Raw genomic sequence first — 14,531 nt, 5'->3', positions numbered from 1 at the left:
GGCTTTTGCACAATCCAATCTCACAGATCAGTATTTGCAGATGAGCCGGAGGGTCAGTATGAAATGGGTGAATCCTCAGGTGTCCGCTCTGTTGACGGGGAAATCACACAATGGTAACCACACATATATATCTGTATATAAACTCACCACCTTGCTCGATTTTCCAAGGTTGTCTTCACATTGATAATATCTCACAAAGATATCAAAGCTTCTTTCTTGAGACCGCATTTTCATCCATCAAACAATCAATATATTCAATTCAATTTATTCAGTTCAATTTATTCAGTTAAATTTATTCAATTAAATTCAATCAATTAGATTCAATCAATCAACAATTCAATCAATTATTCAATTTCAATTAATTCATCAATATTCATCAATAAATCAAATTAATCATTTTGGATGACTCCTTGCATAAGCCCTTTCCCCAATGATGTCAGGACAGGTCCATCCATTGACTGAGATCGAATCTCATCGGTCGTCACCTCTGGTTCGTACCTCATGTCAATTGATGAATCACCGTCCTGTCCTAGGGTCATATCTGACATATTTCCCCATTTTGCCTGGTCTCCACAAATTTTCTTTGCAACCACTAAAGGCAACTCATCCTTCATTCGTGAGACAGCCAAAATGGATGGCAGATATTAAAGTTCATTGGGAAAAATATCTCATCATTTTTTCTTTTAATAGTACCCAAATCTCTTGGCAATATAAATTTCGTAAAACTCCTGAAATAAGACTGTAAAATTCCTTCAATCATGCTAAATTTTGAAACTCCATCGCTTGTAACACCCACTTTATCCCATAGGGCTTGAAAGTTCTTTCCCAAGTTCATGCAATCATTCTGCATTTGAACCCTATGATATCATTCATAATAATCATCATGATTTTATAGTCATGGTCCTATCATAATCATCTATTTAAAACGAACATTTCCTTTATCACCACAGCTATGTGGTATAATCAACAATAGAATAAAACTGTACATAGCAACAGGCTACCTCATGGCCACTTAGTATACCTATTGACAATAAGTCATAACAATATCGAATAATCATTGAACAATTCAAAAATCGCTTCCACTGCTCCAGCCACAGCATTCGTCATTTTGTCTGCTCATCCGCATGACCAAAACGAAATAAAGGGAGCTCAACCATTACACAGCGCTTTTAATGGCGCATGCCATAGGACCTCAACGCAATTTCGACTCGGCCAGAAAACGAGCAAATTTTGCAGGATGTTAACTGGAATTAGTCGTGAAAATATATCCAAAATACACAAAAATACACACCCACAAAAATAAACAACAAACCCAAACAAACCCAAGGTCGACCCTCTTACACAGTAAATTACATCATTTCAGCATCGTATTGATTGCTGAAATATTCCAGGGTTTATACACACCTTAAAAGAGGTATGCGTGGTGTTGCCCCCTCCCACGTTTATTCCAGGGTTTATACACACCTTAAAAGAGGTATGCGTGGTGTTGCCCCCTCCCACTTTTAATTCCTCATTAAATTCCTCATTAAATTCCTCATTAAATTACTTATTAAATTACTTATTAAATTACTCATTAAATTACTCATTAAATTACTCATTAAATTACTTATTAAATTACTCATTAAATTACTTATTAAATTACTCATTAAATTACTCATTAAATTACTCATTAAATAACTCATCAAATTACTTATTAAATTACTCATTAAATTACTTATTAAATTACTCATTAAATTACTCATTAAATTACTCATTAAATTACTCATTAAATAACTCATCAAATTACTTATTAAATTACTCATTAAATTACTCATTAAATTACTCATTAAATTACTTATTAAATTACTCATTAAGTTACTCATTAAATTACTCATTAACTTAACTTACATAGTTTCAGCATTGTATTGATTGCTGAAATATTCCAGGGTTTATACACACCTTAAAAGAGGTATGCGTGGTGTTGCCCCCTCCCACTTTTAATTACTCATTACATCATTTCCATTAAAAACATCGCTTCGACTGCTCCAGCCGCAGCATTCGTCACTTTGTCTGCTCATCCGCATGACCAAAACGAAATAAAGGGAGCTCAACCATTAAACAGCGCTTTTAATGGCGCATGCCATAGGAACTCAACGCAATTTCGACTCGGCCAGCAAACGAGCAAATTTTGCAGGATGTTAACTGGAATTAGTCGTGAAAATATATCCAAAATACACAAAAATACACACCCACACAAATAAACAACATTTATTCCGTTCAACAGAACAAACATTTCCTCTATCATGACATGCATGTCTTCAAAATTATATGACCAAGAGAAAAAAGTAAAACTAATTAACACTGCGGGCAGTGATGATCCGGGGACCATACCGCTCCATCCTGATTGGACGAGTGCGTGCTAGAGTCGTTAACAACGACAGTCCAGATCCGATTGTTCAAAATTTCAACTCAATCGATCGAAAAATGAACGCAGAATTGCATTTTAAAGGTGCAGTGGCACTAACTGAGTTGCCACGAATATGGCCACGAAATTGCCAATATGGCCATCACAAAATATTTTCCTTAATCAATTGGCTCATAGCATAACCAATCTGCAAGTATCTCATCCGAAGATGTATCTCTGAGGAATTTTAATTAAATAAGTCATTTATAAATCAACGAGTTAATTTATTAAACTAGGGCATGCCCGTACTATATATATATCTAAAATTATATCCCCCCCCTCTATTTACATGAAATGGTTTGGTCCAAAGCGAACGGCTTGCGAGTACGGTGACAATCCCCCCCCTCTATTTACATGAAATGGTTTGGTCCAAAGCGAACGGCTTGCGAGTACGGTGACAATCCCCCCCCTCTATTTACATGAAATGGTTTGGTCCAAAGCGAACGGCTTGCGGAGTTTGGTAAAGAAATCGCCATAGCGTGCACAAACGCGCAGGAAAGCGAAAGAATCGCAAATTAGTTTTAATTAGTTTTAAAACATAGTTGAACGCCAACATAGTTTGCCAACGGGAAATAAATGAATACGCTCTCAAATGTGCCGTCCGAGGCAGAGTCTGTTCGCCACGTTCGGCACACGTGATAGCTCGCTGCTCTCTGATTGGTTGAATCGTTTTTTGGACATAGCTCGGTAACTACTTGTCCGATTAATATGAAACCTTGAAAAGGCACATCCTCGGGTCCCCAGCAATATACCTGGCAAGTTTAAAGTATATCGGACCCGTGGTTGTCGAGAAACAGCGGTCACAGACATACAGACATACAAACATACAAACATACACACAGAGATTACTGGAATTATAGATAGATGATTAATCAATAAATCAAAATTTTTCTTGACAGCCACATCACTTGGTCAGTGTCATGTCCAAATATCAGCTTCCTTACTCAAAAGGTGCCTGAGTTAATGTAATGTAATTACTGTAATAAGATTACTGCAATTACTGTAATGATTACTGTAATTACCAGAACTGTAATTACTGTAATTACCTCAGGTAATTACTGTAATGTAATTACTGTAATGTAATACGAAATGTAATTAATTAAATAAGTACTTCCTTAATCGCTAATAATTAAATAACTCGTGAATTCTTATCCGATTTACTTAACATTTGAGTGTCCCCAAAACGTTGGAGCAAAACGTTGCAACAACGAAAGTGAAACGTTGTAGCGACGTTGTGGAAACGTCAGCAAAACCCAACATTTAAATGTTCCCAAAACGTTGGAGCAAAACGTTGCAACAACGAAAGTGAAACGTGGCGACGTTGTGGAAACGTCAGCAAAACCCAACATTTAAATGTTCCCAAAACGTTGGAGCAAAACGTTGCAACAACGAAAGTGAAACGTTGTGGCGACGTTGTGGAAACGTCAGCAAAACCCAACATTTAAATGTTCCCAAAACGTTGGAGCAAAACGTTGCAACAACGAAAGTGAAACGTTGTGGCGACGTTGTGGAAACGTCAGCAAAACCCAACATTTAAATGTTCCCAAAACGTTGGAGCAAAACGTTGCAACAACGAAAGTGAAACGTTGTGGCGACGTTGTGGAAACGTCAGCAAAACCCAACATTTAAATGTTCCCAAAACGTTGGAGCAAAACGTTGCAACAACGAAAGTGAAATGTTGTGGCGACGTTGTGGAAACGTCAGCAAACCACAACATTTGAATGTTCCCAAAACGTTCCAACAACAAATGATCACAAGTAATTATCACATTGCAATGACCTCTAAACATTCCTAAACCAATAAGCTAGTCTGGCGATGCCAAATACCCCACACCCCTGTCATCCCAGAAGTCACTGTTTGCCACAACCATTATTTGGAAGTCTTTTGCTGTCAAAACTCAATTTCTCTGCTGTCAAAGGCCCAAAACCCGGCCTCTGTGACTTCTCCGCCAATTGTCACTTTCTCTTGACAAAAACAAACATCTTCTATATTTATCCCATTAAAATCCCATTAAAATCCCATTAAAATCCCATATCTTGTCACCCTTTGCATTGTTGAAAGCAATTAATTCCATAACTCAATATTACCTCACATCGTTACATCCTTACATCCTTACATGTAGGGATGGGTTCTTTTTAGGATCATGTTGCATCGAGCATTATTTTCCAAAACAGTGTGAGCATTAAACTACACCATTACCTCTGGCATCCCACAATTAACATTAGCTTTCCCATGATGTCGCGATATGACCTTATAATCCCATAAAACTCTTTAATACTTCAAATTTTCCATTCCTTCCCTTCCTGATCCTTAGATGTAGGGATGGGTTCTTTTTAGGATCATGTTGCATCGAGCATTATTTTCCAAAACAGTGTGAACATTAAACTACACCATTACCTCTGGCATCCCACAATTAACATTAGCTTTCCCATGATGTCGCAATATGACCTTATAATCCCATAAAACTCTTTAATACTTCAAATTTTCCATTCCTTCCCTTCCTGATCCTTAGATGTAGGGATGGGTTCTTTTTAGGATCATGTTGCATCGAGCATTATTTTCCAAAACAGTGTGAACATTAAACTACACCATTACCTCTGGCATCCCACAATTAACATTAGCTTTCCCATGATGTCGCGATATGACCTTATAATCCCATAAAACTCTTTAATACTTCAAATTTTCCATTCCTTCCCTTCCTGATCCTTAGATGTAGGGATGGGTTCTTTTTAGGATCATGTTGCATCGAGCATTATTTTCCAAAACAGTGTGAACATTAAACTACACCATTACCTCTGGCATCCCACAATTAACATTAGCTTTCCCATGATGTCGCGATATGACCTTATAATCCCATAAAACTCTTTAATACTTCAAATTTTCCATTCCTTCCCTTCCTGATCCTTAGATGTAGGGATGGGTTCTTTTTAGGATCATGTTGCATCGAGCATTATTTTCCAAAACAGTGTGAACATTAAACTACACCATTACCTCTGGCATCCCACAATTAACATTAGCTTTCCCATGATGTCGCGATATGACCTTATAATCCCATAAAACTCTTTAATACTTCAAATTTTCCATTCCTGATCCTTAGATGTAGGGATGGGTTCTTTTTATTTTTATTTTTTTTGAAGCTTAATCGCAGATAAATCTTTCACCTTTCAATAAAATATTTGTACCAACCAAATCTGCGAGCATGGGGCGCAGAGAAAATACACAAAAAAAACAATAACCCTGCAGTAACAACTTCAACCTAGGTTGAGGTTGTGGTTTCACACAAACGCTTTGCTCCTCGCAAAGCGTCCGCCAATGGGAACTAAAGGGAGGGAGAAGGAGCGGGAGCAAGAGACAGGGTGCGGGAATGGACATGAGGGACAATGAGGGACAGTGAGGGAGTGTTGGTATGCAATTTTCATCCAATCGCCATCTTTCACAATAATTCTGGACCGGCATGAGGTGGCGTTGTCTGTCATGAATTTATTTGTTGATCGAACGAGTTTTAGACATGGCGGGAAAACTGAAAAAAAATATTTATTTAAAACGGGTGTACACGATTGTACACGTGTACGGACCTTACCGAACCTTACCGAACCGGCAAACAAATCGCCTCATGGTGCACTTCATGAGCCGATTTGCCTGCAGACCAGAGCAAGGCTTTTAATACCCAGCGTATAATGTCCTCGCAAGCTCACGAATAAATAGAATCATTTAAAACGTTCCATCCTTGGATTACCTATGGACAATCACAAGTCCCACACACCAAATCCTCCATGTATATACACATAACTATTCCCAAGTTCGTAAATCATACTGGACAAAAACAAGACACACTCACCTTTAAAGGTCTTGTATGTGTCCAATTGATCTCAGCGGTGCCTCCAAATTGTAGGGGAAATGGTGGGGGAGACTCAAGACTCCAATGACCGGACACAGGTTTTACAAAAGGTCATGACTTTATTATTAACTGGTTGTTCACTTTCATTCCAATACCAAATAACTACCGTTTAACTCAATGGACCAGGTCACTCTATCCGCATGGTCCTTCTCGTTCGGCCGATGTTCCTCCGCCATTCCCGTCGGGCAGAGGTTCTGAGTATGAGTGCTCTCTCTCAGCGCTGTTCACAGGGTTCCGTTACGTAGGTCAGAGCTTCTGGTCACAAGTCTCCTGACTCATCGTTTGCTCTGGTTTTTATGGGCCTTGCCGCGCTAATCCTTTCTCCGCTAATGCCCCGAGGTCATGCATGCACCGAGTCCTGGCATCAGCTCGCTCCCCTCCTGCTGCGAGTTCCGTTTACCAAACGATAGGGGGGTGCTCCAGCCTGGGGCTGTGACCAGGTGGACAAGAGATTACCATGTTCGTGCACATTCTTGGCATCCATTTACGAAATCGTTACCAGTCTTTAATCAATGAGTTACCAGTGCCAATCAATAAGTTACACTGAGTTACACTTCCACAGTGGCATGACACTAACTTTCAGTGGTGCACACAAGGTTACAGTCGACCGAAAGGTAACTGCAATGGCATCGGATGCCATTTACAGCGGCACTCATGGTACCGTAAAACCACATGGTACCGATGTCAGCATCGACCTCATGGTACCACAGCTCATCGTTGTTGCCAAAGATTAAATACATCAGGTTCTATCTTTTTTTTTCTTTTTTTTATCTCTACAATCAATGAGTAGAAGTGTTTTGTTTTCATGTTTAAAACATTGATAGCATTTTCAGTTGACATTTCTATAAATTGTTCCCCTGACTAATCCATACCTGTTTCAGCAGTGTGCAATTTATCCAACCATGATATCGGAAACGCTTTCTTTAATATTACGAACTTAAAGGGAAATAATAGTTTCGGCAACATGTTACATTAAACAGATAACGTCAGCGTCTTTACAATACCCACGACAAATGACGTGTTATACCTTACAAATCCCTGCTTTTCCCATGACTTGAAATAAAACATCTGATTTTCAAAAGTTATGTTGCTGTTATTCCATAGTATTTTATTCTCAATTTTATTCTCATCAGGTTAACTCTCGAGCTGATCTAGCTCAGTTTTGGGGTGGTGGCATTGGGGTGTCTGGCGGGCACACCCCACCACTGAAACTTGTCTGGCAGTGGTCATTCATGATATCTGGGACTATGCCGAACATTTTCCAGTAGGTTTCACCGGGTTAACTCACGAGCTGATCTAGCTCAATTTTGGAGTACCGGTTATGTAAGTCTGGCGGGCACACCCCACCATTGAAAATGTCTGGCAGTGGCCATTCATGATATCTGGGACTATGCCGAACTATTTCCTGTAGGTTTCACCGGGTTAACTTATGAGCTGATCTAGCTCAATTTTGGGGGTGGAGGCATTCATGGGGTGTCTGGCAGGCATAACCCACCACTGAAAATGTCTGGCAGTGGTCATTCATGATATCTGGGACGATGCCGAACATTTTCCAGTAGGTTTCACCGGGTTAACTTACGAGCTGATCTAGCTCAATTTTTGGGGTGGAGGCATTCAGGGGTGTCTGGCAGGCATAACCCACCACTGAAAATGTCTGGCAGTGGCCATTCATGATATCTGGGACTATGCCGAACTATTTCCTGTAGGTTTCACCGGGTTAACTTACGAGCTGATCTAGCTCAATTTTGGGGGTGGATTCATTCGGGGGTGTCTGGCGGGCACAACCCACCACTGAAAATGTCTGGCAGTGGTCATTCATGATATCTGGGACTATGCCGAACATTTTCCAGTAGGTTTCACCGGGTTAACTTACGAGCTGATCTAGCTCAATTTTTTGGGTGGAGTCATTCAGGGGTGTCTGGCAGGCATAACCCACCACTGAAACTGTCTGGCAGTGGTCATTCATGATATCGGGGACTATGCCGAACATTTTCCAGTAGGTTTCACTGGGTTAACTCATGAGCTGATCTTGCTCAATTTTGGGGTACCGGTTATGTAAGTCTGGTAGGCACAACCCACCACTGAAACTGTCTGGCAGTGGTCATTCATGATATCTGGGACTATGTCAAACTATTTCATGTAGGTTTGATCAGGTTAATTCACAGAGCTGATCTAGCTCAATTTTGGGGTCCCTTTCTAATGGCCCTTTTGACCACACCCACCAGAATGTGCCCGGCAGACGTCCATTTCCTTATATGGACATGCACATGGACCATTGCTATATACATGAAAATTGGTTAACTTTCCAGCTAGGCTGACCCCCCTGGGCTCCCGGTATAAGTGGTCATTGGGTTCTTGGTCATCTCCCTGACCAAGCTCCTTCTTGCCCGGTCGCTCAGTTTGGTCAGATGGCCAGCTCTCGGAAGAATCTGGGTCGTTCCATTTTCTTTCCATTTCCTAATGATGGAGCTCAATGTGCTCTTGGGAACTTTCAACACTAGAAATTGTTTTATACCCTTTCCCAGATCTATTCCTCCTCACAATGTTTTCTGGGAGTCCTACGACCAGTTCCTTGGACTTCATGGTTGGGTTTGTGCTCTTACATGCACTTTCAACTGTGGGACCTTATATAGAAAGGTGTTTTTCTTTGTAAATCATGTCCAATCAATTGAGTGGGCCACAGATGAACTCCAATCAGATTGTAGGAGGATCAAAGCAGGATGAAAGGAAATTGGATGCACCTGAACTTAATTTGGAGTGTCACAGCAAAGGGGTTGAATACTTATTGACTCAAGACATTTCACCTTTTCATTTTTTATTACTTTAGAAAAATCTGAAAAATAAAAATTCCACTTTGACATTATGGGGTATTATGTGCAGACCAGTGACAAAAAAAATCGCAGTTTAATCGATGTTAAATTCAGGCTGTAACACAAAATGTGAAAAAAGGCCAAGGGGTGTGATTACTTTCTGAAGGCACTGTATGTATGTATCTATAAAATATCTCTACTGTATCTGTAAAAGGAGCCATGTGTGTGTGCGTGCATATGGGTTCCATGCATTGGTTGGACAGTTCACCTGACTCAACCCACAATTTCTGTACTTGGGCCGCCATGTTGTTGATGCGAGGTCAAAGTCGTCACATTCACAATCGCCATGCCCTCCTGATAAGCCTTCCCTTCAGTGTAGAATGACGTGACATTTAAAAGGATTTTGAGCCGCTCGGTGTCATGGGCCTTGTGAAGATAGGCCTCAGCGATCAAGGCAGTCTTCTGTTATTTATACACCGCCCAAATAACTCTGTGGCATTCTCTCAAGCAGCATTTTTAACGCAGAGGTGATATGGGTCCTTGCTATTATTAACATTATTTTGTCTTAAAATTGCGAGTTTTCTGTGAAGTCGGTGATAGTATGATAGGGGAGCAGAAAGTGTTAAATATTCCGCTGTTTCGATGTAGGAATGCCCATTTTGATTTTATGAGCGTGAGTATAGGATGAGAATCGATAGACATGAGAGGGGGTGGGGGGGGGGGGGGGAGTAAACATAGGACAGATTTGGAAGGGGGAGTTGAGGAGTTGTGGTGGGGGAGAGGTTTGAAGGCTTGAAGTGGAGAGGGGATTGATGCCTTCGGGTTGGGAGTGGGAGGATGTGTGTGTGCTTGTGTGTTTTAGAGTGGGATGATTGCGTGAATGACTTTTCGCAAATTGCGCATCAGTGTGGACAATTGTCTTGTGTGAATTATCAAGTAATTTTTCACATGCTTCTTCAGTTGGGATGACCGATTAAAAGATTGTCTAAAAATTTTATTCTGGGTCCAGTCCTATTCCTGAGCTTCAGAAATTTATCTCTCTTCTATATCTATCTTGTCCACCCTATGCATCCTCTCCTGCCTATCATTCATCCCCACACCCATTGTTTGTCCTCGTCTGCCTCTATCTCTTCTGCAAGCCTCGACTACGTATAAAAAAGCAAAATGAAAAAAAAAAATGGTTTCATGAGCTCACATGATTTAATGAAGGTCTTTCCACAAATTTTACATTTGCATGGACATTCTCATTGTTGGTAATCTCCTTGTTCTCTGTTGTGCATTTCCACGTGCTTTTTCAGGTGGCATGACCGATCAAAATATTCTCTACAAACTGCATTTGTACAGGCAACCATGTTGGTTGTTATCCCCATATGTGGGTTTTAGGAGGTGGGAGGAAGTTCTCCCAGAACTCAAAATCTCCACCTCCTTTTTCGGTAAAGGAGCATTATTCATGAACCAGATTGTGAAACTTCGTTCTCATAGCTTTGTTCCAAGGACTCTTTTTAGAATCTTCACTGAACCTCTGACAGCCTCCACCTGCAGCTCCTTTGTTCCCCGGAATGCTTTTTAAGTGATTGGTAAGGGTTTTCTTGATCATCCCTGTTGCTCCGACTATCATTGGTACAATTTCAGCTTTCTTCAATTTCCAAGACCTCTTGACTTCGTTTTTCAGATCCTGGTATTTGAGCATATTCTTGGTTTCTGAAACTTTCAGTTCAAAGTCATTGGGAACCAAAACCTCAATCAACAGTGCTGCCTTTCCTTTTTGTGTTTGAGCTCAATGTCCAGACACAATGTCTACACTTGATGGAATCATCTTGGCATGCGTGAGCACTCTGTTCATTTTTAAGGATCAAGTTTGGTTTGTGTTTCCATGATTGTTCTGGAACCAGAATATTGAAATGTTTACAGATGTGCCAGTGGATTACTCTGCAGATGCCATCATGTCTTTCTGTGTACAACTGTTCTGATATTAGCTTCTTTTTTTTATCCTGAAAGGAGGTGACTGGTACTTTCTGTTTCTACTCCACAAAACTCCACAAAGTCAGAATGGCTCAATCGCACAATTTTCTGAAAGCCATTGATGTCATGTCCCTGATCTTGGGCATTTACGACTTGTTCTCCATCCCAATTAATTTGACTTCTTCTTAGCCATTCCAACGAGCATTCCTTGTTGATCCATTTTCTGTCAAACTCTTTTTTGAATCTTCCTGCTCTTTTCTCATTCTCCCATTTGTCAACGTATATCTGCTGATATTTCTTTTTGTAATTTTCCTTTTTCTTCTTTGCGATCATTGGGGCTGTATTTGTTTCTGTTTCGTTTTCGTGTGTAGTATCCTGCACTTGCACGTGTTTTTGAAAGTTTGTAGCTAAATGGATTAAGGATCCCTTTTCTGATTTGGTGTTTTCGTGCTCGTGCACAAATCTCAATCGATAGTCTGTTGAGCTTTTCACATACTTCGCCAGTCCTACACATGCTGTTCTGTGCACTTTCTTACGCTACATCAGACCGCCTTCTCATTCACGTCTCGGCAAGTAAAACCTCAGATTGTATTGGTTTTTGTAGAATATCTTGTGAATAGTTAGAAGTTTCGTTGTTTTGGTGTCTAAGTTGTTGATCTCCAATTGTGGCCAGTTTATAATTGTACAGCTATACTGGAATACCGGTATTGCAAGTTCGTTTATAGCTTTGATTTTGTTCATTGGACAGAGGAATGACTTCAGAATTAGTCTTTGTGTTGTGTTGTGTTGTACCTGTGGACCTTCTTCTATTCCGAGCTATTTGTATGATACTTCGTTTTCCATTTCCTGTATTGTTGTACTTTCATCGATTGAGATATTGTGTGTTCTTTTTGTTTTACCAGATAGAAATGTGTATTTGGTGCATTTGTCAAGACCAATTTCCATTTGAATGTCCTCCAAGTACAACTTAACAAGTTTGAGTTGATCTGCCAATTTGTTATCATTCGGTGCAGTTTTAGATCGTCCTTTCTGTTGCATGTTAGATTGTATCCATGTCCTTGTTCATCGAGGTTATCCAGTTGGTCCAGTGCCAGACAAAACAGGAAGGCTGTCACCTTGTAAGATACCACGTCATATTTTAACCACTGGGATTTCAATCTTTCCTTCAAAGTGGATTATCTATTCTCTATTGCGAATTATCATGGGTGTTTTAAAGTTTGGCTGCCTGACTATAAGATTTTCCAGAAATTCAGCATTTGTATTGGAGCTCACCATTGTGAATTCTCATGTGTGTTTTAAGGTGGATGACAGATTAAAAGATTTTCCACAAACTGTGCATTTCTATGGGCGTTCACCATTGTGAATTCTCACGTGTATTTTAAGAGTGGATGATCGATTAAAAGATTTTCCACAACTTGTGCATTTGTATGGGCGTTCACCATTGTGAATTGTCATGTGTGGCCTAAGGTGGGATGACTGATTAAAAGATTTTCCACAACATGTGCATTTGTATGGGCGTTCACCATTGTGAATTCTCATGTGTGTTTTAAGAGTGGATGATCGATTAAAAGATTTTCCACAACTTGAGCATTTGTATGGGCATTCACCATTGTGAATTGTCATGTGTGGCCTAAGGTGGGATGCCTGATTAAAAGATTTTCCACAACTTGTGCATTTGTATGGGCGTTCATCATTGTGAATTTTCATGTGCCTGGTAAGGCTGGATGATCGATTAAAAGATTTTCCACAACTTCTACATTTGTATGGGCGTTCGCCATTGTGAACTGTCATGTGCCTAGTAAGGCTGGATGATCGATTAAAAGATTTTCCACAACTTCTACATTTGTATGGGCGTTCATCATTGTGAATTTTCACGTGCCAAGTAAGGCTGGATGATCGATTGAATGATTTTCCACAAATTTTGCATTTGTATGGGCGTTCATCTTTCTCTCCCTTGTGAGTCTGGTGTGAATTATTACGTGCAAACAATTCATTTTTCGTTTTGTTGTGTTTGTAAAAGGTTCTCTCGTGTGTTTCAGTTGGCGAGTCCTGTGGGCGTGAGTCTGCACTGTTCATGAAAGTTGGTTCAGTCTCACTTGTAGATTCAATGGATCCACCTGTAAATACAACATTACATGACCAACAAAAAATGTGATTTTATTCCATACTCATGATATCATTCTGACAAACACACACAAACAAAAAATATTCTTGATGGAAATATAAAGTTTGGATTTTTCCCAAGATATTCATACTTTAGGTTGAATTTATCCAATTTTTATCAGCGATAGGTCATTTGTGTTTGTAACTGTAAATTGATTTATTTTGCAAATGCACGTGGAACAAATTGCTTAAGTAAACGAGAGTTCATAGAACATGATACCCCATGCAGTGTTGAACGACACACTTAAATTTGAATAAAATTTTGATTTTAAATATCGTTTAAAAAAATCCCAAAGTTTCACTAAAAAAAAAAATCCCCCCAAAAATCCCAAAGTCGTATGCACCACCCTTATACATCAACCTATTTAACATGTCCAAGTACTACAAAACTGTATGATCTTGGAAGTATTAAGAAGGCAATTTGTGTTCCACATTGCTCAAGGCTATAAATCAATTTAATTAAAATAAAGATCGTATAAAGATTGTAAAATATGAAGAAATAAATTAATTCCATGTATATCACCCTATCTTACACATTGCATGAGCTATTCATGCCTGTTGTTTGTTTCCTTAATAAGGTCCTTCAAAACAGTAAGCTTCCTGTTTAGAATGATTTTCAATTTTGTTTGACTGACAAACAGGCAGAGTAAAAATATTGTTACGTTTGTGGGGGTAGATGATGAGATACCATAGTGCAGGTAGGATTGTATAGTATTAGCATGGACCATGGACGCATCGGAGACATCTCAATGTATTAAGTAGGGAAACTGGAGCTTAAGATTTTTTATGTCTTCACACGGGGGGTGGAGCTATGTTAACTAGGTAGGGATTAAAGTTAGTCTTCCCCCAGTTTGTGATTGCCTCCTGTGGCTTTTCCGTACTTTTTTTTTTTTTTTTTACAACTACAAGGCCGGCCATAAAACCCTCGTTACAACAACAACCTCCCATTAACCAACAATAACCGACATAACTGCCGACAGATCCACAGAACATTCCTGATCGGGCTAAACCCCGCCTCCCAGGGATCGTAACTGCCAGGCCGCGCCCCGAGCTTCATCATTGGTCAAGTAAGACCATGGGATGTTTCGAGAGAGCTCGGCGATGGGACAGACTGACGTCAAAGCTTGAAGGTTCGAGAGCAGGAAGAAGAAGAAGACTCTCTCTCTCAGTCTGGCTTTTGTCCCTGGCGGTCGCTTTTTGGTCTCGTGTGCTCCCTTGAGGACACTTTCTGTAGCTCTTGTGGATTTTTTGCGGG

General features: G+C 39.9%; 1 protein-coding gene across 1 annotated transcript in view; it reads right to left on the bottom strand.

Annotated features, from left to right (window-relative positions):
• Positions 1-9,226: 9,226 nt before the first annotated feature.
• The window catches only part of LOC137427397 (uncharacterized), a 40,786-nt gene continuing 35,481 nt past the window's right edge, over positions 9,227-14,531 (bottom strand). The window contains exon 4 of the mRNA XM_078778313.1: positions 9,227-13,230. Coding sequence (XP_078634439.1) covers positions 12,455-13,230 — 776 coding nt within the window. The 3' untranslated portion in view covers positions 9,227-12,454. The remainder of the gene's footprint in view (positions 13,231-14,531) is intronic.

Source organism: Myxine glutinosa, chromosome 5 (genome assembly GCF_964187855.1).
Source record: "Myxine glutinosa chromosome 5, kmMyxGlut1.1, whole genome shotgun sequence".
In the NCBI taxonomy this organism is placed as follows: domain Eukaryota; kingdom Metazoa; phylum Chordata; class Myxini; order Myxiniformes; family Myxinidae; genus Myxine; species Myxine glutinosa.
This window is presented reverse-complemented; position numbering and strand designations above follow the sequence as displayed.